This window comes from Orbicella faveolata, unplaced genomic scaffold, assembly GCF_042242905.1.
Source record: "Orbicella faveolata isolate gen_17 unplaced genomic scaffold, um_ofav_v1 contig_1, whole genome shotgun sequence".
Classification (NCBI taxonomy): domain Eukaryota; kingdom Metazoa; phylum Cnidaria; class Anthozoa; order Scleractinia; family Merulinidae; genus Orbicella; species Orbicella faveolata.
In genome coordinates, this window is record NW_028301536.1 from 17,247,370 (window position 1) to 17,275,000 (window position 27,631).

Genomic DNA, 27,631 nt, shown 5'->3' on the forward strand with positions numbered 1-27,631 from the left:
GCCTAGATGGGAAAATCTAGACCGCTTCCAATATCGATTTCAGCCAATTAAATTCGTAAATTTGGTAGTTCCCAGTCCTTGTGAGACAGAGCCATATAATAATGAAGAAATATTGGTCGAGTGTTTTTTTTTTTTTTTTTTGCAGGTTTAAATTTATGGACCGAGCCGCAAGCGGGGTTCAGAAGCCTGCAAAAAAAGATGAACTCGATCAATATTCTCCAATACGGATCGGACCAAGCTAGTTCAAAAGAGTATTTATTATAATGGATCATTTTAATCTGCCAATAAATTAATTATTGATCTCCGAGATCCATTCTTGGTGAACGTGCGCGAAATGTAAGGATTTATTTATATTTTCACGTCGTTTTTGTGAACAATTACTGAAATTAATATTGCCCTTGATCCGAGCATGAAGATAACAAGACTTCTACTTAAAAACTGTTTATTTTGTGCTATGAATTGAAAAAGGGATTTGCCAAAATTAATTGGTTTGCATTTCATTTTAGCAGTCCGTGTTGCAAAATTCGGACAGCTAAGCGAACCAATCAGAATTCTCTTTTTCATTGCGGACCAATTCAGCCTTGGGTGTTTTAAGTATTCTCATACATTTGTGTAAGGAATAAGTCAAAGTTCGAGGAATTGTATGAAAAACAGACTACGCAGCTTTGCTAAGGTCTGTCAGTAAAAAACTGATGCCTCAAGTCCCTGGCCATTTATGGAGTAACTCGAAGTCAGATTCGTGTATTCGGTTGGAACTCGTGAACTCCGTCCACGAGCATGTGCTCCCTCTTGAAATGTCAGTTGTCTCCTCACCCTCAGCCTAAGTACCAAACCTCCAGGCGAGAGAAGCGAGTTTCTCGCACCTGGAACTTGGGCACGAGGCGGATGGGCGACTGATGAGATTTCAGGCTATTTTAAAGTCTTCAGTACATCGTGGTATTTGCATTGTCTGGTCTAAGGGTGGCATTTTTCTGACTTTCAATCAATGAAGACCTAATGAACGAAACTCAGCGTGGATTCATGAACAGGAACCATAGCCGAAGCTAGTGGTCTTTGGTATAAATAGATCTCTCTAGTTGGGGCTATTTGGTTTCCCATTGCAGACCACGTGATGATACTCTTGAGAATTCTTGCTTACAAATTTTTAAATAGTCGCATGTATATGAATGAATAATTTTAAGATGGATAAAAGATAAATTCTCCACAGGATATCACTTGGTCTACAATAGGAAAACAAGACGCCCAAGCTAAAGATGTCTATTTCCTGTTTTGATTACAACTAGCTACCATGATGCTCTGCAGGCATGTTTCGCGGCATTGAGGGCACGTGATTATGTGGGACACCTGTCCAACTTCAGGTCGCGGTAATGGGACTCCTGCGTAACTTGAGCGTCAACGCGCGCTGCTTAGCTTGTGAAAATGTTCAAAAGAATCACCGACCATTTGCAACTGCTTACTCCCCAGCTTTATGTATTCCACTCATTCCATTTACAATGTACATACACGTTTCTAAACATTCAAGCTGGGGTCCGTAGCTTAATATATAGTTTAGCCTGCTCGCAGGCTCTTTCACGAGCTGAGCGCAGCGAGGTCTGTGCACTAAAGACCAAAGACCGATATCCTCCCAATACGTATAAGGTCCCAAGCAAACTTGGTTTAATAAGAGATTTATTGTATAAAAGAAAATTCTAAGCAAAATTCCCACGATCAAGTTCTAAAAAGACACCGGGCACATCCTTTACTACATGTGCGCAGGTCTCTGTGAGAGCCAGCTTCGTACTTATGACCTCTGGCGTTTTCAAAAAATAAAGGCAATTTAACTCGGTAAGGTAACGAAACAAAAAAATTTACGTCTGAGTTAATTTTTTTTAGAATGTAAGCCAAAACTACACTGAGACAAGACACAAGAGTACTAGTGAAGGGTCATTCAGGAAAGTGAGCTATCTGATTAGTTCATTTTAGTTTTAGATTTAAATAGTCGAACATAATATTTTTAGATTTAAATAGTCGATTAAATAGAACATTGACTCATAGATAAGGGACAACATTGTGTCGGCGAATTCTCTTATTTTAAATACTTTTCTTGTGACGGCCTCTAACGCAACACGTTACGCGATCTATAATAATACAACCAATAGAAATAAAAGAAAATGCAGACACACTTTGAGAGATTCATGCTTTGTGATAAACACTGCACACTTATTTTGCATCATCGATCGTATTTCAGTACCCTATTAACAGACCTCTTTAGCTTGGGCGGTTGGTTTTCCTATTGCAGACCACGTGATGATACTCTTGAGAATTCTTGCTTTCAAATTTTTAAATAGTCGCATGTATATGAATGAATAATTTTAAGATGGATAAGAGAAAAATTCTCCAGAGAATATCACGTGGTCCACAATGGGAAAACAAACCGCCCAAGCTAAAGAGGTCTATTCGCCGGAATGTCAGTCGGTCGTTTTGGCGTTAACGACTACTACTGCCTTAGGAAAGCAGTAGCCAAAACAGAACATAATTTTATCGAATTCTAAATTTCATGACCTTTCTATTGATATATAGTTTCTGGGGGTTCACTTGAAAACAGCGCGAGTATCAATTTTTTTTCTGGAGGACATGCACCCGCCAAGGTTTGGAGTAGCCTTAACAAGAACCCTGAAAATCTCGAAACGAAAGCAAGGTGGCAGCGACGTCAGCATATAATGGCTCAACTCGGCGAAAATCCGGTCCTTATAGTATTTGCGTAACCATAGAAAATGTCAAAACCGGCGAACCATGAAACAACAATTTCCTGCTATTCTTCGAACAACAGCATGTAACAATTAGTATTAGGATAGTAGAGCGGTTTTCAATTGAGTGTCGAAAGTAATCACCCAATAACTTTGGTTTCGGTTTAACTACACTCGATTGAAAACCGCTCGAAAGCAACCCTAATGTAAGCTAATAAATCTTTCAAGAGTCTTAGGAACTATCCCAACATAACATAATCCAAATTTCCTTACGGCTCTGGCAGCAATGCATTTTAACCTCAATGTGAGCTTCACAGAAAGGATCCTGCGTGCTTCATCAGTTTCAGCGATATCCATAGCTGTTTTGCCTTCACTGTTGACCGTGTCTTCGTGGATTCCTCCATCAACCAATGTCTCCAACACATCCCTTAACAGCTGAAGATCTTTAGTACTGGGCTTAAAAGTCACAGCTAAATGAAGAGGACTATTTCCTTTGGTGTTAATGGCGTTCACATTATAGCCTGCATGCATAATAAGCTTCATGGTCTCAACGCATGGAAGCTTGCACACAAGGCGTACATTTCTCGGCACCGTAATTTCGGTTTTATGCCAAGCAGCCAAGTGAAGAAGTGTATTTCCATCACGAGTGCGAGGGTTTAAGCAAAGAAGTCTTTTTATCAAGTCAAAAATGCCTTTGGTTTCCTTTCTTTCTGGAACTTGGACTTTGGTGTATATCATTAATAGATACAGAGCACAATGCAACAATCTGTTTATTTCAAACTGGGGACTAAACAATGTAGGTTCATGTTCTTCCAGTGTCATTGTTATGGAAATCAATTTTTCTTTCTGTCTCTCGCATTCTACAACCAATTTTTCAAACACTCTTTCTACGCATTCCGATCTCAAAAGCGTTTGTTTGTGCAGCATAACGGAAAATAAGCCTGCCATGTCTAGTAACTTGCTTGTGACTGCCACATTGCAACGTTGACCTATCTCCATTGCATGTTCCCACAAACCAATGCATAGCTCGTAGTTCTCTGAGTCAGCAAAAACTGCACCACGGTATTCAATTGGAAAGCGAAGTTCTGTATTATCAGTTCCAAGGATTCTTTCTCTGATAATAAGACCCTCCATGTGGATGGCATGATCATCACCTTCTAACAGAACAAGTTCTTCAAGGGTTTGGCTCTCTTTTCTATTCTGATAAACTTCAAGGGGTTCCGTTTGCTTTTTAAGAAGGGGACACGATTTGTCTTGAAACCTCTCTTTCATGCTGCGTTTCATGTAGTAAAATGCTTTCTCAATGTCATAGACAGTCTCGTAGACACCACGTGTATTGGCAATAGTGGCACCGAGAAGCTCGAGCCCCTCAATTCTCTGTTCCTTTGTAAATTCTGGTCTCTTTATAAGATACTCCACCATGTGAATTTTGCATTTATTACTCGCCCAAAGAAGTGGTGTTAAACGTTGAACATCTGGCAATTGCGACGCCCCAAGAGCGAGCAGTTTATTGGCAGTCTCAAACTGGTCCTCTTCAACAGCACAGTGCAGGGCGGTGTAGCCTTGTATGTCTTGAAGATCCATATTCGCGCCACGCTCGATAAGATAGATGACAACGTTCATGTGGCCATAGTAGCATGCCATCATCAGGGGGGTACGATGAAACTTGTTAGGTGCATCAACATCGGCCCCATTTTCAACCAAACAGCTTACAATATCAAGGCGTCCATCGTAAGCAGCTGCCCTTAAAGGAGTCGAGTTTAACAAATTTCTTCCGTCGACGTCCGCGTTTCGCTCGATTAACAGTTTCACAACATCAAGATGTCCATTGGCAGCAGCCCACAAAGGTGTACAACCCTCAATAACTTGGCCGTTAACTTTCACAGTTCCTCGAGCTTCGATGTCTGCATTGTATTCTAGAAGCATCTTCACAGAATCCAGGTTTCCATTGCGAGCGGCGATGATTAAGGGAGTGGTGATTTGGTCGCCATCTTTCGTTTTCGTTTCTAAAGCGGTGCTTCTTTCACTGATACTCATTCGCTGAAGAACATCACTGAGTACAACAACCGCACCATCCCGAGCAGCTTCGTACAATATAGCTACAGGATTAGTATATTCACTATCTGATCGCTTTTCACTCATAGCACACGGCAGCTTTGTGAGAAACTAGAGGTTCTTTGCTTTGTCTTCTTTTTTTTAGTAATGCTCACTCAATCGGTTATTTAAGAAACAGTTACAGATGACTGCGTGGACGTAACCTTCACAAAATTTGAAATTTAAATTCTCAGTGAACTCAGTTGTCACGGTACAGTTATTTTTATATTTATTTAAGTATAGACTAGTTTCGTCTTTTCTGTTGTCAAAATATTGCTGCTAGCTCGTATATACGTCATCTACAAGACCTACAGATTTGTCGATACAAATGTGAATTGACATGTTAGTTCTTACTTCTTGTTGCAAGTCTATTTTAAACTACAAAAGCCTTGGTATTCGATCTAAACAATCAGCTCCTTCTCGTCTGTCAAGTTACGAAGGGGTATTCCTTACGTCAATCCTTAACATTTTATCTCATCCGGCTTTTCAGGGAAAACAGGAAGTTGCATCGAAGTGAGGCATTGTCAATACAGCAAAACGAGTAGCCGAAATCCTACGTTGTAAATCTATTAATACGGAGAAACTGTTCCGTTCATGGTTTCTGGAAGCGCTTGGAACTGAGCTGAGTAGCCAGGTATATGTGTCGAAACTGCCAAAAGACAGGGAAATGCAGATAAAGGTGAATGGAGGCGAATGGTAAACCTCAGCCTGCGTAGCTGACAGGATTTCGCGCGCGAATGCTTTCGTTTTCGCGACAAAGTCATGCGTGAACGCGAAGGGACGGGAGGGGATTGGTGAAGAGACGGGTGATGGGCCAGGGTACTCGCGGACGAACCGGGAGAAATACTGAGAACTCAGTCGCTCACGAATCCCGCCAGTTAAACCCCCCAAGAGGTCCTCCCAAGAGCCTTCTCGATATCGGTCAGCGGTAAAAATCCTAGTTCTGGTTTTATTTGATTGTGCACGTGGGGCCAGGAGCCTAAGGTCGATGATGATTTCTGAATACAGGTGGAGAGAGCAACTGCTGTGATAAACGCTGGCTCACTTTTCGATTTCGACCAGAGTTGCCGAAGCGTAGTGCTGGCCAAAAGAATCTTGAACTTCGAGGAATGAGATTGGTCAGTGGTAAACACATTTTTCGCTGAATGCACCGTACTGGAAATTCCAGACGTTTGGCGCGCTGGTTGATCTCAGTGAGCTTCTACAGCGTATGAACTAGCGTTAGAGAAAGAGGCACTGCTGTATAGACCACAACTACTCCTATAATAATCCACGCCAGCAATAAACATCTGGATTTGTGGAGATGCTTTTAAGATCAGGGGCACCCAGCGGAATATTGGAATATAATGAAATAACTGTTCCGAAGTACCTCTGATTGTCTGAAGTGAATTGTCACTTCAAAGTGCCGGTTGTTTTCGGATTGACAAAAATGGCGTGTTGGGCACCGAAGAAATGCTAGCTGGGATTTTCGGAAAAGCAACAGTACACGTTGCCATGTTTTCGGGAAATGGACAAGAAAGAAGTTTCCTTAGAATGTCCGAACGGTACAAATGTTACAGGGCAGACTAAAATTAATGAAGCTGTGCTAAGCTTCGAAAAACATTCTAGACAACCTAAAAGAAAATTTAATGAATTCGAGAGAAAATGGACGGTGGATATCCCTGTAAGATAGAAGGCAATTTCCACGCCATGATCAGGAAGTGTTTATGCGATGCAAGAATTAACAATTATATGTCAAACAATAGTCAATGTTGTTTTTATAGAGGTATTCAAGAGTCAAGTAAGAAGTGTTTCTATATGATACAGCTACAGCTTCAGTGGTGATGCATTATATAACCCACACCATACAAATCCTTTAGGAATCTTTTAATTAATATTTTTTTCATTACTTAAGTCTTGTTTTATTTTATTTTTTTACCACCGATATGGATATTGTCTCAAATGGTTTCATAGCGCTAAAAGAATAGATCTTACCATCTAATAAAACCATTCTTCGATATTCCATGTTTGGGTCTCAAAGTCACGGAGAATTTCAGCGTATTTTAATTATTTTTAAGTTAAAAATTCCTTTAAGAAACTGAGGGATTTGTTTACTGTATATAAACCTGGAATTATAATCACCTTGACAGGTTTCTGTCTATTTTCGCCCGAAAAAAAGAAACAATGTAGTTAAGTTTGTTCAGTCTCTTTCATCCTAAATGAGTTATACGTATTTCTCTATTAGAAAATGTGTTATTCACCTACACATTTAATTTTGATTTGCAGTTACGTTTTCTTTACTCTTCAGATTCCATTTTTACTGTTTTCAAGAAATTGAGAGAAATTATTTGCTCATCTATCTATGTTATAATGAAAAGCAACACGTGACCACTAAAAAAAGAGAGTTCAAAAACCAACACTCTATGACGAAGCTTTTCATCGCCAAAGGGACGGCTATGGAGTGCCCACAGTATGGCTGCCATGAAATGCGTCACATCACATTAACCCATAGCAGGTCTGAACCGACAGGCGCTAAATCCTACAATAAGAGTCACGCACACTTTATGCGTGACTAAAACAAGTCACGTACAGAGATATCTTGCAAGTCTTTACCACAAAAAGAACAAAGTACATTAATCGATGGCCAAGGTAAGAACGTGCAAGCAAGGTTTAAGTCCTCTTATTGATGAAGTAAATCAGCAAAGGGGCTTACTAAACATTACACAGTAATAAAAATAGCTTCCTGCTTCCGTCAAATTTCAGCTCAGTTTGAAACCCTGTGCTCGGATCTACTTGGCATTTTTAAATTTAAAGATGGCGGCTTTTCATCCAGCAGCTCTGAGATGGCATTATGTTCGAGTCCACAGGAATTTAAAGCATTGGTAGATGTAAAATTACTTATACATTTCCTGAAACAAATCAGGCTTGACATTTGAGTCAGGTGTGTTTTGCTGAATGTAACTTGCTATATCATCTGCACTCATGTCCTGAACGCTGCTCTCTTCCACTACTGATGTTTGTTTAAACAAATCATCATCGTCCTCTGTCGTTGTAAAAGTTGGTCGTGACGGCGTGTTGAAAATATCGTCCAGCGTTTCCTCCCCGTGGGATGACGTTCTAGGGTGGTATTGAGTAAGTAACTGATATCCACTTTGATGGAGTGTCAACACCTTTCTTAGTACTACAGACATGTGGGACAACCTCATGAACAGATCAGAGTGCATCTGGCAGGATGGACAGATTTTAGTTCTTATAAACTTCCCTTTCTAAATTATCTCTATAAACTACTTCCAGCTTGCGTTAGTAGTGAAACTGGATCATGCATCAAGTGGTCGCTTTAGCGGTGGTGAGAACAACAGAACATCAACACTCAAAGTGGCCGCGGTCGCTTAGATGGCTGCTTATGAAAGGTGGTCGTAGCAGGGGGTAGGGGGAGGGGGATAGGGGAAGGGTCAAAGGTAATTACAAGTCTGCATTTGGCCAAGTGGTCGCGGTTTAGTATTGCTCCTCCAAGGCGGGATGGGACGCTATTCCATTGTAAGGTTATCCCGTTTAAATTTTCCGGTTGCGATTTACTACCTCGGTAGAAAGTAGCAATGTAAGAGTATAATGTCTCACCCCACAACACAACACAGCACAACACAACACAGCACAGCACAACACATTACAGCACAGCACAGCACAGCACAGCACAGCACAGCACAGCACAGCACAGCACAGCACAGCACAGCACAGCACAGCACAGCACAGCACAGCACAGCACAGCACAGCACAGCACAGCACAGCACAGCACAGCACAGCACAATGATCCCAACTAGGACACGAATCCGGACTGCACGATCCGGAAACCGAGACAACAGGCTCAATTCTACGCACACCGTATTCACTTTTTTTTTCACTATTCTTGTCAAGTGAAGTGCAATCAACGTAACAAACCTGAAAGAAGATTTCCTTGCTTGATCGAACAAGTCTTGATCTCCACTCGCGGGTACCCTCTTTTTTACCGAAGGTGTTATGTTTTTGTTCTTTGCAACACCAGCAGCTCCTCCGAACAGTTCATCCTCCCCAGCACCTGCCTCGACAAACCTTGGCTTAGGAGTCGGCTTTGGTTTGAGATCAGCTTTGGGTTTGAGGCGAGGCTTTGGCATAGGCTTCGTTGTAGGTTTAGGCGACTTCTGAGGCTTGCATTTTACAGTCAGAAGTTTGTCCAAGTCATCTTCAATTCTGTTAAAAAAAATGAAAGTGCGATATAAACGGTTACCATTAGGCCATTTTCGATATATTAAAATTCTAACTTTGCTATATTAAAATTCTAACTTTTCTAACTTTGGAGAATAAAACAAAAGCCTGACAAAAGAAATTACATCGAGGACGAGAAATGAATAACGGCCTCGCAGCCAAGTTAGAATTTTAATATAACAATATTGGAGTATTCAAGTGATGCACTTGAGTGGGGGATAGAGGCTGAAGCTCAAATAGTTTGGAGAGAGAAAAACTGAAAGCATGGATATATCATCAGCGTGTTTTAGAATGATGACTACATGTATAAATTCAACAAGAACTGATTGAGGTTGGAACTGAGGAGCTACCTCTCAAACTGAAAATCAAGACCGTGACGATGCTTGGATTTCTGATCTTAATTAGCATAAACGTTTTTGTTTTCGTTTTGTTAGAGCGCACGACTATTCGTGTTTGGTTTGTATGGAATTCTTTTGCAGTGCAAGGCCGTTCGACGGCATCTCTCGCTAAATTCCTGATTCTTGTCTGCCTCTGATGATACTTAGCATGAAAATGATTTGCTCTCGTTTCACTGCAGAGTTATTAGAGAATTCATTGCAATAATTTGACATCACTTTTCAGTTTTATTAAACAGAAAAAGAAAAGAAAGAACAGCATTTTTACTCACTCAAGAAGCTTTGAATTGTCTTCTACGTCGATGAGGGCACGTGATCATGTGGGACACCTGTCCAACTTCAGGTCGCGGTAATGGGATGGGACTCCTGAGTAGCTTGCGCGTCAACGCGCGCTGCTTAGCTTGTGAAAATGTTCGAAAGTATCACCGACCATTATGTTATTATTATTATTATTATTATTATTATTATTATTATTATTATTATTATTTTCTTTTTTTTTTTTTTTTTTTTTTACAGAGATACAGGTTCTCTCAGGTTTCTTTTGTTATTGGAGTGACTATTTGCACCCAACTCTCGTTTCGTACAATTCAGCAGGCTGCGAGCTTGACCGCTTTTGCAACTGCTTACTCCCTAGCTACATGTATTCCACTCATTCCAATTACAATGTACATACACGTTTCTAAACATTCAAGCTGGGGTCCGTAATTGGAGAATATCAGCTTAATAGTTCAGCCTGCTCTCAGGCTCTTTCACGAGCTGAGCGCAGCGAGGTCTGTACATAAAAGACCAAAGGCCGATATCCTCCCAATACGTATACGGTCCCAAGCAAACTTGGTTTAATAAGAGATTTATTGCACAAAAGACAATTCTTGGCAAAATTCCCACGATCAAGTACTAAAAAGACATCGGGCAGATCCTATACTATATGTGCGCAGGTCTCTGTGAGAGCCAACTTCGTACTTACGACTTCTGGCGTTTTCGGAAAATAAGGGAAATTTAAGTCGGGAAGGTAACGAAAAAAAATATTTTACGTCTAAGTTAATATTTTTCTTTTAGAATGTAAGCCAAAACTACACTGAGAAAAAAACACAAGAGTACTGGTGAAGGGTTATACAGGAAAGTGAGCTATCTGATCAGTTAATTTTAGTTACCGGTCCTCTGAACTTACTCGTTTTTATTAAAACTGAGTTGAAGAGTCTCCACGCTGGCAGGTCTATGTAGCCTGATAGCCTCTGGAACAGGCAGTTTAGCGGGGTAAGGGCGCCAAGCGCGATGTACTAGTGTACTTCGGTTCGTCACGCAATCTCTTCCGGGGGAGAAGAGAATGCGTGACGAGCCGAAACAATGTCTGGGTAGGCTACTCGAGGATGTAGCGCGTCATTAAGTCACGCGCTCCGAGCCGGCCAATCGAGCCTCGCACCTCTGCTTTGCTAAACCTCCTCTTATGCTAGTGGTTTTTTCAAAATTTGTCCATCCATGGCATTTAATATTTACTGATTACAGATAAACTTTCCCCCTTAACTCATCCCCCACCCCTCCTTAGAAGGGATTTAAAGGAATCAACTGTGGATAGTAGTTTATCCCGCTCTTAACAGTAATTGGCAAACAACAATCAAATGAGTTTAAACCTACTTTATTCCGTTGAGAAATCAAATAATTTAATACTGTATATAATATATGAAACAAGACCTGCAAAGTCCATGCTTGTCTAGATAAATTAACTCCCCAACATCAAAACACAATAATATGAAAATACAATCTGCTGAAATCTGGTTGAAGATTCAAGTAGTTCTATTGTACACATTTAAAAAAAAGCTGTACCGTCAGCCCTCATAATCTATTTACAATGTACAAATAATAAAATAGCTTATTTACACAAATTTATGTTACAATAGGATAAAGATAACTGCTCCTCTTATGTTACAAATAGAATACTTTGGAACATCTAAATATTAATTGCTTTTCAAATACAAGATGCGTTAAGCATTACAAAACAACGTTACAACCCAACAAGGTGCATTTGTAAATTTTAGACCTTTGAAGAAACTCACAAAACGATTAAAATCAAACACGTTCTTTTTGTTTTGGTCCATAAAAACACCAATGCACCTTCAGGAATTGAAATAATACAGTCTGCCCGCAGATCTTCAAATATTTGCCAGTGTAAATACTTTCATTGGAAAGCAAGCACAAGCTGGCCAAAGTTAGAAAACTGGATTTCACCACCCGAATACAATTTTCAAAAGAAAAGAAAGATTGCGACCCTTCTTTCTTGACACCTTTTTCTTAGCAATCCATGAAAAGAGAGAATGTTCATGGTCTTTGTGTGCCTTGAAACGGTTTCTTAACAAGAACATACTAATTGTACTATTATACACACTATTGTATTGTAGTATATAGTAAATGAAACTATGGCAAGCCAAAGCACCTAAGGCAACACAACAAAGAATAGCAACAAATGTTGAAAACAAAAATTCTTGTAACAATTTAATTGACTTCATTGAGAATTATTTTCCATCCATATCACCCATGTATATTCTCGATAATATTAATTTTCTTTCTTTGCCAAGGACATCTCTCTTTTCCAACAATGTTAGTTAGTTCATAATTCCCCAAACAACTACTGGCCCTTATGTCATAAGAATTCCTAGCGTACACAGCTCCTATAAGAAGCAAAAATATACAAGTAATTTTTCAAACTTGTTAGTTCCAAAGCTACTTGACGAGAAAGAATGTGAATTTTGAGAACTTTGAGAGGGACATTATTAGCTCCAGATACAAGAGCTGCAAAAGCTTTTGCGCAGGAGAACACCTTCTTAGTGTGAGTGAATCGTTCACAATTTTGCAGTACTACAGGTAAATAGAATAATCTCAAGTTTAGCGATTCCACATGAATTCATTGTATGCTTTATAGTAATTTGATCAGCCAAGGTTAGAAACTAGTGTTTACAGAACATTCCAGTTCACAACCCTCATTATCTCAGCCACACTCTGAGACAAACTAGTAAAACATATAACCTCTAATTAAATTTGACAACACACAATACTTGATACTAAAAAAACTGCTTTCTTTGTAGCCAATCATTCTGGGAAAAGTAGAGAGGGAGCTGTGTTTGTGGACTCCAACTAAGACAAACTAGTAAAACATATAACCTCTGCTGAAAATTGACTGCAGACAATACTTGATGCTAAAAAATCTACTTTCTTTCTAGCCAAACATTCTGGGAAAACCAGAGGAGGAGATCTGTTTGTGAACTCCAAATTATGACTCAGATTGTGACAAAAGAAATACTGTAAAATCTACAAATTATGTAGCAACATCGAACCTAAATCTGCACTGGTGTATTTTGTACTTAAAGAAACAAGAGGAGCAGTTCTACATTAATACGATTGACTGATTAATAAATTTGTTACTGTAATAGAGCGGTTTTCAATTGAGTGTTGTAAAACCAAAACCAAAACCAATTACTTACCAATTAGACTTCTCAGCTAATCTCGAACTGTAGTAGAACCAAAACCAAAACTAAAGTAACTGTATAATTACTTTCGACACTCAACTGAAAACCACTCTAAGCAAACGTAGGTAATTGTATGAATGGGAGTGCATGAACACTACTCTTATGATATTGGAAACTCATGTGGTACTTGAAAATTCTACCAAAATTTCCCAAAATTTTAGGTGAATGCTATTTCAAAGAATTTTCAAGCACCACAAGTAATGCAAGTCCTTAAAATACCTTTAACTGCTCATTAAAGCTTATAGAAAATTATTAATGTGCCTCCATTAATCTGCCTTGCAGGTGCAGGCTACAATAAATGATAATTTTCCTGCTCTTAGCCAATCACAATGAACTAATTTTCTAACAATCATGGTTCACACCAAACATTAAACCCATCACAAACCAACCATGTGCTAAAAGAAAATGTCAATTTATGCGGAATTTATACTACACCATTATAACAATAAGTAATAACTAATAAATCTTTTAAAATGTCACTGCATTTTTTGCCTGAACAACTGAACAAACAAACCAATAAACTTTGAACACTTCACCAAAACCATTATCATTATTTCCTTTGTTCAAATCGATCTTTTTTGGAGATCTTAGTAAGTCCTCAAAATTCAATCAAGCAAGACTTTTTTCACTTTACATTATTTGTCAAGCTATTTATACACACCTTAGCAAACCCATTAGTCAAGAACTGCTTGCATGCTGCATAAACGCAGTTACACCCCAGTAACTTTGAGATACAAAAAGGTATATAATTGAAAAATAAATGCCTTATCATAATTTGAATGACGTAAAAAGGTTAAAAAACAATTGAAACAAAACCCAAGAACCCCTATTATAATTATATGAAACAACAAAAATTACCTGAACATGTACAATGTCTTTGGACAACGTTTTAAGATAATAGAACGGTAAATGCAAGTTTTTAGAACTGGCATGTCTGTGCCAGTAGACTCAGCAATATTGTTAATAATAATAGTGGCATGTAGCTGTATGCAAGCATGCTAATAGATAATTAGTCAAAAGTATCAACATTTTTCTTGTTATAGTAACTGGCTCTAGAGGTCCATCAGGTGAAACTTGATGGATGCTTATTACGTGTACATATAAGCACAGGTCTTCAATGCATCTCAAAGGCATGAAAATCACCATTTAACTACAGTAGACATGAATGAAAAACTACAAATACATATATGACACAATCAAAAAGATTAACATTCTGATTGGTACCGGCCAACAAACTCTTCCACAAACCACTCTTTTGGGATGCTCAGAAGCACAAACTAAGCTCGTCCAGTTTCCCAAGTGATGGATTTGCTCTTGCAGTAGCCTCCAGAACAGAGTGAACAAAATCTGAAGTGTGGCCAGCAACAAGTTGATTCCCTGTGTTTCAAAAAAAAAAAAAAAAAAAAACAAGCAACAATATTAAGTCTCAGTTCACAACGTGCAATGATAAGAGATACATGTACATGTACATGCCGATGAGAAATCATAGCTTTGATACATTATGTACATGTGCATTTACATGTAAAAGAGAAGAATCTTATGAAATTTCTGGAAGGCAACCACAATACAGAATTTGAAGGAAAAGGACAACATTAATTTACTAAGAAACAAAGTGTAAATTGGACATACAGTGTAGACATAAAGTTTACTGCAAGAAGTGAAGATCACTACTAAAAAAAGAACTTTACTTCTTCAGAGTTCTTTCACAGGGGTTTAATTAAAATTCTCAGCAGAGGGGGCAACTCGTTTTCACAGGCAGGCAAAATGTTTTAAACTTAATTTCTTTATAAGAAAAACCTTCCTCTAGATTATCAGACCAAGTGGCCAAAATTATCCTCACAGCCAGTCAATTTACCCGGTGCCGGCCCCTTAATGAAACCCCTGCTTCAGGTAAAATTAACAAAATAACATCCTAATAAAATTAGCAAAACCTACCAAATGTAGCTTTGACAAGAGCTTCCACTTGGCCACTCAAGTTTGCCTTTGGAACGACAGATTGAGAGCTTCCTTTAAGTATGATTTCTTTCTTCACTTTATCAATGACTTCTGTCAGGCGCTCTACAGACGAAAAATAAAGCAACACCTCTGTCATAATCAAGTCTCACATTACACATGGTGCTGTACATGCAACTTCCTTTCAGAGTCAAAAAACTTTGAACCACATCAAGGACGTGTTCAGGTAGCTTTTACACGTACATACTTGTGCTACACTGAAACACTGTCCATACAATCATATCCAGCAGTGTTAGATGTGGGCAGTGACATCACTTTTCAACCACATGTACTAAAAAGAATTCTTAAACAATTGTTACTAGTAAGTGTAACATGCCCAAGTTTTACTGGTCAGGGTAAAACACAGACTGCAGACTGTTGGCTTTTTAACTGAATCATGTTACCATTTCCATTAATGAGAGCTAACTGTAAAAGGGCTAACAGGAACATTATTCAGGCTAACCTGAAGGATTTTCAGGTTAACTAGAGTAATGATCAGGTTAACCGGTGAGCTATTCAGGCTTGCAGGAGGGCAGACTTTCACTTCCATAAACCTGAATAACCCTGTTTAAGGTTAGCAGTCGATGATGGCAATACCAAGGCATTTACTTAGAAAGTCTGTGGTCTGTAGTCTGCATTACACTTCCAGTCTGCAGTCTGCAGTCTTCATTTTAAACTTACTGCAATTTGTAGACACATTTTTCTTTCACTTTCAAGTCTCAGGTATTGGACCTTTAGAACTGAAAGTTTTCCCTGTTGTTCATGAACGTGCAAGCAAAGGAGATACTCACGCTGCTCCAATTCTAGTCCCTGCAACTTGACCTTGTTAGCTTCGTGCTGTGCTTTCTTCTTTAATCTACAAGCCCTGAAAAAAGTACAAGCAAATCTTGAACAAAGCAATACTACTCACCAACAAAAAATAAAGCATATAAAGCAACAAAGCAATACTACTCATTTCTTTAGTCCATGGTGTTATGTCTTCATATAATGTTTCAGGCTTCTCAGAGAAGTTTTCAAGTCTCAAGTTACCATACTCTGCACTTTTTTTTTAGAACATTTCTCAAAAAACTTTCCTGTCCTCTCAAAATAGCATTACTTAAGTTGTCACTTCCAGCTAACCTTTATTAAACTTATAATCACAGATTAGTATTAATCAGCTTTATAACAATGGATGCAAACTAGAAACATCTCATGTTACCCTTCTCACTGGGTAAGCTACATTGTAGGGCTAGGTAAAACACAAGGGATGTTAAGTCATATATCTTTACTGATTGTGAAATAATATACAGCTGTATTGCACCCCTGACTATAACAGTTAAATATTGCTCACATCTGACCTCATAGCTCAGTTGGAGACACAACACGGTGTGTGGCTTATCTTCCTTACCAGCCAAAGGGATAACACTCAAAAAGAATTTACATTGCACGATGCATCACTGACAACAACAGTGCCAAACATTTTTTTTTTTTTAGTATCATTTGTTTTGTATTAAGTTTTCTAAGCCTGTCCCTCAATAGGACTACTGTATCCTCAATTTGTTACTGAGAACTACTGTTAGTAGTCTTCTAAACATTTAACTGATTGGCCACCATGTATAAACATTGTCGGTTATCTGATACCACAAGGATTAACAACAATGAAAACTGTTTATCCAACATCCTTGCAGGATGTGCACTGATGGAATTTTAGGCCACGAGTGAGTTTATTTTCCCATCTACATGTAGGCTCGCATTAAAAAAAGGGATGATTTTCTTGATGTACTCAATTAAAATTTTGAAATACACAGAATATAGATATTCCAGCATTACCTTTGGATGGTACATGTTGTGTGGTAATGATGTTATTATGCATGTTATCATGTTATTATTTTTAGCATGAGAAAATACTCTAGACATTTACTACAATGTTCTCTTCTGTCTGCCATAAACATTTTAAAGTCAAACACAAACAATATACCATTGTCTGTGTTTCAAAAAACAACCACTAATATCCAGCCACCCTTAAGCTGTGACATGGATAGTTAACTAGTCCTGTTAGATTCTTGATTTGTTGCAAGTAATATTTCACATTTCAAAAGATTAAACAACATGCATTTATCTGAACCTTTTGAATTTGAATATGTTTTAGCAAATTTTTTTCTTGGAGGACCTCCTTACAACCAAGTTGTCATGTGACTGGCATTTCCTCTGCAAAGATTACAATATAATTTTCTTGTGGCAATTACAGGAGTTTCAAGTTGAGCAAGTTTAAACAGTGATTTCTTTTTCCAACAATTCAAAGATTTTTTGACAGCATTTTTATCCACAACAAACAACTACATCACATGCCAAAATGAACTATCTTACTTTTCAACCTGAGTTTCAGCTCCATTTTGCCTTTTGCAAATGTTACATTCTACATGTCCTTGTTGGATGAAATATTCTCAAAAGAACTGAACAGTTCCAAAAAATATCCATATCCAAGGAAGGTTAACAGAGATTCCAAGGGGTGGGGGGTTTCGAGAGCCAAAATATTTTAACTGGAATTTCCAGGAGGGGATGGGGGGTCAGACAAAAAAACCCTTCCATGGGGAGTATGGAACAACACATATGTACCAATTAAAAAGAAAAAGAAATCACAACAAAACAGAGCAAAGGTGCATTTTCAGGTGAGATTATTATAAAATATGCCCCATGCACCCTTTAGAGTTTACGTTACTGCAATATATATGTAACCAACGAAACAATTGCTCTTAAGGCTAGGGTTGACCAAGGTACAGTCGAAAATCTATCCTAATAAATGTTATTTTCGTATGTGCAGAGCAATGTGCATTAAGCATTAAGCAGAAGTACATGTAATAAAGAAAGAAAGTGTTTAAAATTTACACGAGTGTATGTATGAATTCATTTTATTCCTCCAACGACCCTTTCAAAACGTCCCAATGATGGATGTATCAAGTGCTAGACTCTTTGTTCGTATACATGTACAAAATTATCAAACTTTTGGAACCTCTGAAACAGCAGGGAACTATCACAAACCTTACAAAGTATCGGTAACAGATCGAAGTTCACTGAGGGCGTTCACAAAAAAGCGCAGAATTTTTTTAATGTCCTGGTACATGGTACACAACAACAACGACAACCACATAAAAAACATTCCTTAGCATTCTACTTCCGCAGTTAAACCTGGAAGTCGAAACCTTTCCTCTTAACATCTGTCTTAATTACAAAAATATCCTGGTAATTTTGCAATCAAAAACAAAAATGGATCATGAAGCGATAAATATGGCAAAATCGAGTTGTTTTGAAAGCTTCTAAAGTTGGTCGAAAAGAATCTCGGTGAGTTTCGATACATGCACAATGTACATTACAAAATAACAAACTGAGCGGAAAAATCTGAAGGTCGAGCGACTCCGAGAACATTTTTCTACATTGAGATAACTTTACAAATAGTTTACCTTGAGGCTAGCTTGTTTTTCTCCTTTCTTGACTTGTTCCGGGCGTTCTGTGGCAGCTGATGAATCGGTTTTAAGTCTCCGATAACTTTGTTTAGACGATCAAGCTCTCGACTGATTTCTAGCAACTTCCTTGGATTCGGCGAAAGGTCATCTTGTTCACCTCTTCTCCCCTTTCGATTTCTAGCTAAACCAGCACTGTGCAAATGGCTCTCCACATCAAACTCATCGTCACTGTCCATGTCTTCGTCCGCGGATTCATCGTCCGCAGCTGGGCTACTCGGATCGGCTTCGATCGGTTCCCGCTCTGCTTCAACCTTCGCATTCCCATCCTCGCGCTGTGCCGGACCTGCCGTATATAATCGAGTTTTCATTTCCGCTGAAACTAACTTTGGCATTTGGTTAATGCGATCATTGCCTAAATTTCTTTCTGGTAAAACGACCATTCTCGAAGTTTTCTCATCGTCCGTGGCAACTGTTTTCTCGGACTCTTTTTTGCAATGCAAAGAAGAAGTGTTTCGGGTCATAGTCCATGTAGGTTTGCTGGGAAGTTTCTTCTCCGTTTCTTTTAAAACAGAGGCAGGTTGCTCGGATCTCTCGTTATATTCGCTATTTGATGAAACAGGCTCTTGTTTTAATTGAACAACCCGTCTTTCAGTCTTATCCGATGTGAGCTCTAAAGAGATGTAGGGCTGCGGCTTCCGAGTTGATGAGCAATCCCACGAAGGGGAACAGTCGCCCTCCGCTCGAGTGGCTATTCGATGAAGGCGCTCCATTTCAGGATTTATCAGAGGCGACAGAGAGCGATGATCATTTAGTTCGGCCAAAGTAGGCCCAGCCACTTTACAGTCCTCGATCACATCACTTTTAAAAAACTCCAGCTCCATATCGAAGTCTCCCCCGACTCCGCCGAACGGAGAACTAGGTAGTGCTTGGTAGCTGTCCCAGCCATTTCCTCCTCCTCCACCTCCACTCGACTCTCCCACGAAGGCAGTCCTTCTACCTTCGAAATCGTCATCTTCGAATGGAGAAAACACGCCAAAACTATCTTCAAATGAACTCTCCACGTCCAATGGGAGCTGCAAAATAATGGAAGAGTTTAGAAATCGTTATGTAACTTTACAAATAAATCCTCGGAGAAAAGGAACAGATCGAGAGAAAAGACGCCAGGTTTGAGCAAACGCGAGTGCCACAAAAGTTCTCTCGCGAAAAAAACTTACTGGAGTGTACTCTATTCCTTGCTGCATGTACCTCTATGGTTTTTATAGTTATACAGTACGCTTCACAGAGAAAACAGGCGAGATTCTGCTCTTCACTCGAAGCAAATTTTCTTCTTTGTTATTGTTTTCATTCCGGCCACGGGTGAAATCAGCATCACGAGACCAGGTTTGTCAAACAAGAATTCGCCCAGCCAATCAAAACGCTCACCTTGGCCATTGGACTCCTCCTACTACAGGCAATTGTCACGGTTACAGAACCAAAACACTCTAAAAATGGCGAGATGTTTTGCTCGATCGAAGGGCTGTTTCCTCCGAATATTTACAGCTGCTTTAGCCGAAGAAAACAAGTCTTTTCCACACGCCTAGTGTACAAAAAGCACGTGCGGAAGAGGTAGGGAAAGTTGCTGAATCCGGAGTATTCTTTATTATATTTACGTCAACAACCAAATATAGCTGCTGCAGAGAGGTGACGGTAGTGTGCCCCAATTCCCTTCCCCTGACCAATCAGCGTGAGCTTTGCAGAATAATGATGACGTCATCATCACTCAGCGAAATCGAACGATACCTTGGTCACGTCCACGGATGTAAACAAACCCACGATTTCCACTGTAAGACGCGCTAAATCACGCTGAAGAACGTACTTTGAAAGCAATTCGTTTGAAAATGTGTCTTACTGAAAGATCGCAAAGAATTCCGATTCAATATATATTATTGCGGTGGTGGATATTTCTCGCAAGCAGCTGGAATGAAATATCTAAGCGTTTTCAGTGACAGTTCCAATCTTCTTCCTGTATTTATTAACCATAACCTTGTATTGCTTCATACTTTAGGGACTGGTCATTTCAAGATTTGAAAAACATGAATTTCTCGTTTCAGTGCATCACCACTACGTGGTAAAACCGGGCAGAATAAAATATTATTTTGAGAGGAGAGAGAGAAAAATACTTGTCATCAACCACTCAAGCATATAAGCCAATTTCCTGCACAGAAATCATGCCAATATTTCAAATGGCAATTCCTTTTGTATAAATATACACTGGTTTCTATTGGAATTCCAAAGTTGAAAATATTCACCCTGACCAAGTGAATGCAAGACTGTTCACATAAAGCACACTTGGCACAAATGGAACACACTGAAACAAAATATGAAAAGTCCAAACTGAAATTAAATTTATATTGAAACAATGTAGTTTTGCACTGTGTATTGACTGACTGAGCCAACAGAATTCAGGAATGATGTATGGGGGGGGGGGGGGGGGGGGTGATGATTGTAAATCCTACAAGTGCTGACCAAAGTTTGACAAAGGATGGAATGCGGTAAACTTAAAAACTTTAAAAAAAAATGTTTTCCTTTCTTGTCTTCTGGCAATTATATTAATCTTTTTTTCCCCTTTCTATACCTCCCACCAGGCGTGGTAAGAACAGGATGACTTCTAAAGATCCGATTTTCACAGAATTAAAAGATCTTATAAAGGAAATGATTATGTGATGTGTTGTAACATAATTCCACAATAACTGGCTCAGTTCATCAACAGTAATCTTATCCTGCCCAATTCAACTATTGAACTTCAACAGTTTACTTTACCTTTGTGAAACACACCTTGGCCCAGACATCAAGTTGATTCTACCAACAGTGGTCAAGAATACAGAGGGTGAAATTCAACATCTGGAATTTTCCAATAATTTTTTAAACCCACACTATACCACAAACACACATTTTTTGTTTTCAGATTTTAGCTTGCTTCCGTTCACTATGACAATGTGGAGCAAACAATCGAGGTTATAATTTCTAAATGAAACTTATCTGTGGTCTGGTAACTCTGTGCTTTGGTTGGAAATAATCACGTTTTAAGATCATTCACAGTCACATGCAACTGCGAACTATACTCAAGCATGTTCATTACTTTTCACACTCGTCTAAAGACTTACATTTGCAGAACTTACAAGAGAATTTTGTCACGAAATTGTTTTAATAGACGAAATAAGATGGCCTCCATAACTTATTTCATAATACCTTAAAAAAAAATTCAGAATTGACCCAAGATGTATTGGCATCAAACAGCCTCTCCAAAATAACAAATTTACAATAGTAACTGAAATGTGGTGTGGTGTGAAAATAGTTTCATTTTGGTCACAGTCGGAACTTAGCACTGAGTTGTCATTAGCATTTTCTTAGTTTTGACTAGTTGGTGAATCTAACTTAAGATCAAACAATGCATCCTTAATTCATGCCACTCCTTCAGGGCACCCAGATTGACATCCTATCATGGAGTTCAAATTTCAATCTTTAGCAGACACAATATAAGAAATCTGCCAGTCTGCACTATAAAGACAGTGCTATTCTTGAAATTCTATTCTACCATGTTAGGATCAGATTGTCAAAACAAACAGTCAAACAGCTTTCACAGATAAAATGCTGATGTAAACAATTCCATTGTTTATACATGTGTTCAGTTGTCAGTATGTACAGCCAAGGCAGAATTTTTTTTCTATGTTGAGTATCTGAAAGTTAGCTATGTGGCTAAATAAATTTACTAAAGTACAGGAGAGCCACACAAGCTGTTTGTGTACTCTTTTGTAGGTTTTAATAGTTAAAATGTTTAGAATTTACCAGTACTGAAAGACTTGTAAAAGTGGAAATTTTCACAAAAAAATCACACTAAATAAACATTATCTGCCTTTTTCCCCTATTTCAACACAGCATTAAAAACTAAAGGTCTCATGCAGTAAATAATCATTGACTTAGAACAAAATAGCATTTTGTACCATTGAATTTCACACAAATGAAAAATATCTGTTCAAGAAATGGATTTAAGAATTTGTTTCCTTTCACCCAATACTTTAAGAGCGTAAATCCGAAAATATCGAGAATCGGCCGACAGAAGCAAAATATCAAGTTTTTTCTTATTTGACCAAAAGAGCCCATTTGGTTAACTGTTTTCGGAAATGACATCAGAAGGTTCGATTTCCTTTTCTTTTCCTCAAAATTTGCAAAACGTGAAAATTCGGCCACAGGGCCTTCAGCGGTGGCCATGAGACTTGAAATTTGGCACATGTTTAACATACTCGTATGGACGTACCAAACGTTGTCTTAACATGTCCTTTACACAGTTTGTGGGGCATCTCTTAAACTTTACTCGGGACTAAATTTTGTTTAAAAATGTTTTTATTTTGCATAATAGTTAATCTTCGGAAACTGAACCATTTACAAACCTAAAATGATAAGGCTAATATTAGCAAACTTTGAACTTGTCAAATGCTGTCTGTTATATTACAGTCAACTAAATAAACATAACCAAATGAGAGCAGGTTCTTTATTCTACCTGCCTGGAAAAAATTACAGGTGGCTCGTGAAAACTGTTCCGTTGAGAGAATTTTCCGTGAGCTCACTTTGACGCATATCTCACTTAATTACTCATTTTTTAATCATTGCACAATTGTTATTATTTCCGACTATTTTTTTATTTCATGCATTCCCACTAAATCTTTGAAGGTAAAGAATTGAAATAAATCCAAGATAAGAAGTTCAAACAAGTTTTTACAACTCAGCTTATCAATAGACCAATCTGTTTGAGTCACGCAAAGTTTTTCACATGGTAGCGAACCTGACTATGGCTTTGATAGATCCTTTTTGACATGGATCTTATGCATTCTAACTAATACTTTTGTTGTAACAAGTACAGATAGCCACTCAAGCAATGGAGATACAAAATTCGTGAAACGTGAAAGGGATATCTTTAAACACAGACAACAACTATAATTAAATTAAACTAGGTACATCGCGTTAAACTTTACAGTATCACTACCACTAGTAAACACTTGCCTGCTTTGCTGTACTATTTTCATATGCAAAATTTCCATTCATGAGAAGGTTTGAGATATGGTATATTCCAGAATCGGTGTATATTAGGAAGACGTTATTTATGTTTCTTACTTTATGATTAAATATTTCACTCGAGCTTTGGAATAAACTCAGTAGACATTGTTAAATTAAACGGAAATCCTTGAAAACGTTCATTAACAGATTCATTCCTAGCTTTGGAATTCTCAATACACTAGTCAGTTTGGATCTTCATCGCATTGCTACTTTTTTCATAAAGTTTACCTTGATGAAGATATGATTTTCAGGCCAGTGAAAATACTTGTTCCTCAATCACACCCCTAAATTGTGTTACGTAACAATGTGATCAGCAATTAATTTGCCCGAGATACTGATCAATATAACTAGCTACTGAGCATGAGTGGTTCAGGTAAAAGTTATTTATAGGATTTCCATTTAATTTAATAATGTCTACTGAGTTTATTCCAAAGCTCGAGTGAAATGTTTAATCATAAAGTGAGAAACATAAATAATGTCTTCCTAATATACACCGATTCTGGAATATACCATATCTCAAACCTTCTCGTGAATGGAAATTTTGCATATGAAAATAGTACAGCAAAGCAGGCAAGTGTTTACTAGTGGTAGTGATACTGTAAAGTTTAACGCGACGTACCTAGTTTAATTTAATTATAGTTGTTGTCTGTGTTTAAAGATATCCCTTTCACGTTTCACGAATTTTGTATCTCCATTGCTTGAGTGGCTATCTGTACTCGTTATAACAAAAGTATTAGTTAGAATGCATAAGATCCATGTCAAAAAGGATCTATCGAAGCCATAGTCAAGTTCGCTACCGTGTGAAAAAGTTTGCGTGACTCATGATAAAGTACTAGTGCTATTGAAAAAACAAACAGATTGGTCTATTGATAAGCTAAGTTGTAAAAACTTGTTTGAACTTCTTATCTTGGAGTAGAAGACAGGCGAGTAGAATAAAGAACCTGCTCTCATTTGGGTATATTTATTTACTTGACTGTAATATAACAGACAGCATTTGACAAGTTCAAAGTTTGCTAATATTAGCCTTATCGCTTTAGGTTCGTAAATGGCTTAGCTTCCGAAGATTAACTATTTTGTAAAACAAAAACATTTTTAAACAAAATTTAGTCCTGAGTAAAGTTTAAGAGATGCCCCATAAACTGTACAAAGGACATGTTAAGCCAACGTCTGGTACGTCCATACGAGTATGTTGAACATGTGCCAAATTTCAAGTCTCGTGGCCACCGCTGAAGGCCCTGTGGCCGAATTTTCACGTTTTGCAAATTTTGAAGAAAAGAACAGGAAATCGAACCTTCTGATGTCATTTCCGAAAACAGTTAACCAAATGGGGTCTTTTGGTCAAATAAGAAAAAATTCGGTATTTCGCTTCTGTCGGCCAATTCTCGATATTTTCGGATTTACGCTCTTAAAACTCCTAACTTGATCATCTTTGCACAGCAACAATAGTGTCGCACACAAATGGCATCATGGAAATTTAACCCCTGGTGAATCAGACTCAGACAAACAAACCATTTCATGTGCTACTTCTTTGAAAGTGACCTACACTGTATGGAACAACGGCGCTCACGAGCACTTCAGCGCAATACTCAGTGAGTAATTTTGTACGCTGATGGCCTCTCTAGCTGAAAATATTAGAGAAAACTCTTAACATGTGCCTTGGAATAATAACAATAATAACAATAATAATAATAATAATAATACAGAGATTGAAAGAGGGTGGCAAAGTATGATGATTAATACAAAGGCTTTTTATGTGTCCTTACATCCTTATTAGATCTTAATAGAAAAATTATTATCATAGGATTGTACTCACAAGAAACCCAGCAAGCCAGCAAAGAAATAACCATAGATTCGACCTGATTCATTGCCTTGCCATGATAAAACTGGCTCACTCTGTCTTGGCATATGAAAAAAAAAAACAGTTTCAGCCTGTGCTATTCATGTTACACATATCGCACCATACATATCTATGAAATATATGCAGCTGAGGCCTGCTAACAGTCACAGATTTGTTTAATGTGGTCGGATAAATGGCTCTATTAAAATCTAGGTCCTCTGAATTGCACAGCACACCTAATACTGCCATGCATTTGGAATTGTCTCAGGGGTAATAATTATATCCTCCTGTTCTATTGCATTTGTTTGAGCGGACTGCTCAGGTTGTCAAATTTGGAAATTTCTGGCAATAAGTCAGCTGATAAGTCTTTTCTTCAAGACCACGATAAACAATGGATAAGTTTGTTCCGATTCTTTGTAATACGTTTCCTTGTGAAGTGTTCTGATTGGCTAGTTGCAACTGCCATGCCAAAAGTTCTTGACATCCAATTCCTGGTGGTTTTCAGATCTATCCAACTGTCATTGCAGCTTTATAAGATCATTGTGCAACTTGTGACATTTAGCTCTTTTTTGGACATCTTGAATTAATTTTTTAATCGTGAGTTTATATGTTTATATGTTTATATGTTTCCCAATGTACTAGTTTTGCCTTTTTAACTTTTTACCTTTTTTAAATTTTTAAATTTGTAAATCTTACAGGACTCCTTTGATAACAGTACTTTAGAGTACTGATGGGTTAATCCTGTCTAAAGATTCGTTATTATTATTATTATTATTATTATTTGTTTAATCCGTTTTACATTACCCACAGCAGCAGTGTTTGCTTTTTAACATTATTTAAGCTAAGCAAGAACCTAGCCCACCAATCCTTCCTTTTTTGGCCTGATTTTCTGGTCTAGAATACAACATGCCCATACAAAACCTTCTACCAGACTGTAATTCTTGTCGGAGTCATGTGGGGGGTCTCTGGTCATGAAGTCTATTTTCAGAAACTGTGCGCGACACTATTGAAAAACGTTGGATCATGTGACATGTAAAATTTTGATATGTCTTTAATCAGGTCGCACCTGAAACTTTTTTAGACGCCCTTTACTGTCTTCCTGCGAGTACCAGTCAATTCAGAATTCATCATTTCTTTTTTAAAATTTTTATCCCAACGTTTAACTCCAAAGGATATGCCTAAGGCTTTAGACAGTCACCAACTACTTTATTTTAGTCACTCAAGGACACTGGTTACCAGCAGATTCCCTTAGGCATCTTATGTGCAGTGAAGCTATGAGGAGGGTGGTAAAGGGTATTTTGTGATTCGTGAATGGCCTAATTTTTTTCCTGTGAAATGTGAAATGGCTTGTTTTTTTCTCAAGAAATTTTGTGATTTCATTATCAGCCATGAACTGTGATTTTCCAAGAAAACATCTAATTCTCTGTGAAAAGAGAAAGAAGTATTTAATTCCTTGTGAACTGTGATTTTGGTTGTGTCTTCTATTATTTCAGATGTATAGTAATAAACAATATCGCTTGACCATAACCTTTGTGCAGATTTGATGGCAGAACAGACCAAGGTTGACATGATCTGCATCCTTTACCAAATGTAACCATTTTAATCAGTTTCTTTAAAACAGAAGCTAATAAGAATGTTTTAATTCAAAAGGTTAAATACCATTTTCCATTCTCTAGTACAGCACATAGGGATCAGCTTTCTGAATTTGATGAAGACTCCTCCGACACTGAATCAGACGATTTAGTGGCGGAGGAGAGTAGTGCCCTTGGTAACGTGCAAAACAAGGAACTCAGTTTTCTTTTAGTTGCATGCATAACAAGAAGCAGACAGATGATAGAGACATCTAACAAGGCTGTGCTTTGGGCATAACTTAACAAATATCACAAGTTATGTAAGTTCTTGTCAAAAAATGCTTATTCACCGCCAAATTGTGAAAGTATATATTTATTTTATATTTGTATGTATGTTAGTGTCCCCAATTAGCTATCTTTAGCTAAATACTCCGACACTCAAATAAAGTTTATGTATGTAAAGGACCAATTTTTTCCCGTGAAATGTCAATTTACTCCCCCTCCCCCCCCCCCCCCCCCACCTCTTTACAACTCCCTATGAGGAGACTTGATGTAAAAGAAAAAGTGCCTTTGTGTTAAGCTGTGGTCAAAACTATTTTCATTTTGAAGAACTAATCGGTTATACCACATGCATAAATAATTCGCTTGTCCCCATCTTCAGGTTCACCCCACCCACACAACACACCACACCTCTCCTGGGGAGATTTGTCTCCATTGTCATTTTCAATATGTGCGTTGAAGATCGTAAG

General features: G+C 38.1%; 3 protein-coding genes and 1 pseudogene across 4 annotated transcripts in view; all 4 read right to left on the reverse strand.

Annotated features, from left to right (window-relative positions):
• Positions 1-1,442: 1,442 nt before the first annotated feature.
• LOC110045702 (protein fem-1 homolog B pseudogene) lies at positions 1,443-5,452 on the reverse strand (annotated as a pseudogene).
• A 1,292-nt stretch (positions 5,453-6,744) lies between these two features.
• Positions 6,745-11,267, reverse strand: LOC149118264 (uncharacterized). The gene is made up of 4 exons (XM_089283568.1): positions 11,255-11,267; positions 9,706-9,727; positions 8,736-9,023; positions 6,745-7,916 (listed from the first exon to the last, which is right to left on the reverse strand). The coding sequence occupies exons 1-4, from the start codon at positions 11,265-11,267 to the stop codon at positions 7,694-7,696; spliced, it is 546 nt and encodes a 181-aa protein (XP_089139694.1). The 3' UTR covers positions 6,745-7,693.
• Positions 11,051-20,811, reverse strand: LOC110045688 (uncharacterized). 2 transcript variants are annotated; one of them, XM_020751304.2, is made up of 5 exons: positions 19,806-20,811; positions 18,381-19,456; positions 15,735-15,808; positions 14,887-15,009; positions 11,051-14,328 (listed from the first exon to the last, which is right to left on the reverse strand). In XM_020751304.2, the coding sequence occupies exons 1-5, from the start codon at positions 19,812-19,814 to the stop codon at positions 14,216-14,218; spliced, it is 1,395 nt and encodes a 464-aa protein (XP_020606963.1). In that variant the 5' UTR covers positions 19,815-20,811; the 3' UTR covers positions 11,051-14,215. The 2 variants fall into 2 exon arrangements, with proteins under 2 accessions (XP_020606963.1, XP_020606962.1); XM_020751303.2 differs by lacking the exon at positions 19,806-20,811 and adding an exon at positions 19,598-19,792.
• Positions 20,812-27,384: 6,573 nt separating this feature from the next.
• Positions 27,385-27,631, reverse strand: part of LOC149118265 (uncharacterized) — a 31,636-nt gene continuing 31,389 nt past the window's right edge. The window contains exon 2 of the mRNA XM_089292852.1: positions 27,385-27,403. The gene's annotated coding sequence lies outside the window, so the exon portion shown is untranslated. The remainder of the gene's footprint in view (positions 27,404-27,631) is intronic.

What these genes read in the sequence shown, in the direction of transcription:
- LOC149118264 (XM_089283568.1), bottom strand. An exon ending in GACAATTCAAAGCTTCTTGA is followed by an intron (nt 9,024 to 9,705) that starts GTGAGTAAAAAT and finishes TTTTTTTAACAG; the next exon opens with AATTGAAGATGACTTGGACA. An exon ending in GCAAGGAAATCTTCTTTCAG is followed by an intron (nt 7,917 to 8,735) that starts GTTTGTTACGTT and finishes ATACCACCCTAG; the next exon opens with AACGTCATCCCACGGGGAGG.
- LOC110045688 (XM_020751303.2), bottom strand. Translation starts at nt 19,624, where the DNA reads ATGCAGCAAGGAATAGAGTACACTCCA. An exon ending in AAGGAATAGAGTACACTCCA is followed by an intron (nt 19,457 to 19,597) that starts GTAAGTTTTTTT and finishes ATTATTTTGCAG; the next exon opens with CTCCCATTGGACGTGGAGAG. An exon ending in AAAAACAAGCTAGCCTCAAG is followed by an intron (nt 15,809 to 18,380) that starts GTAAACTATTTG and finishes TACTTTTTTCAG; the next exon opens with GGCTTGTAGATTAAAGAAGA.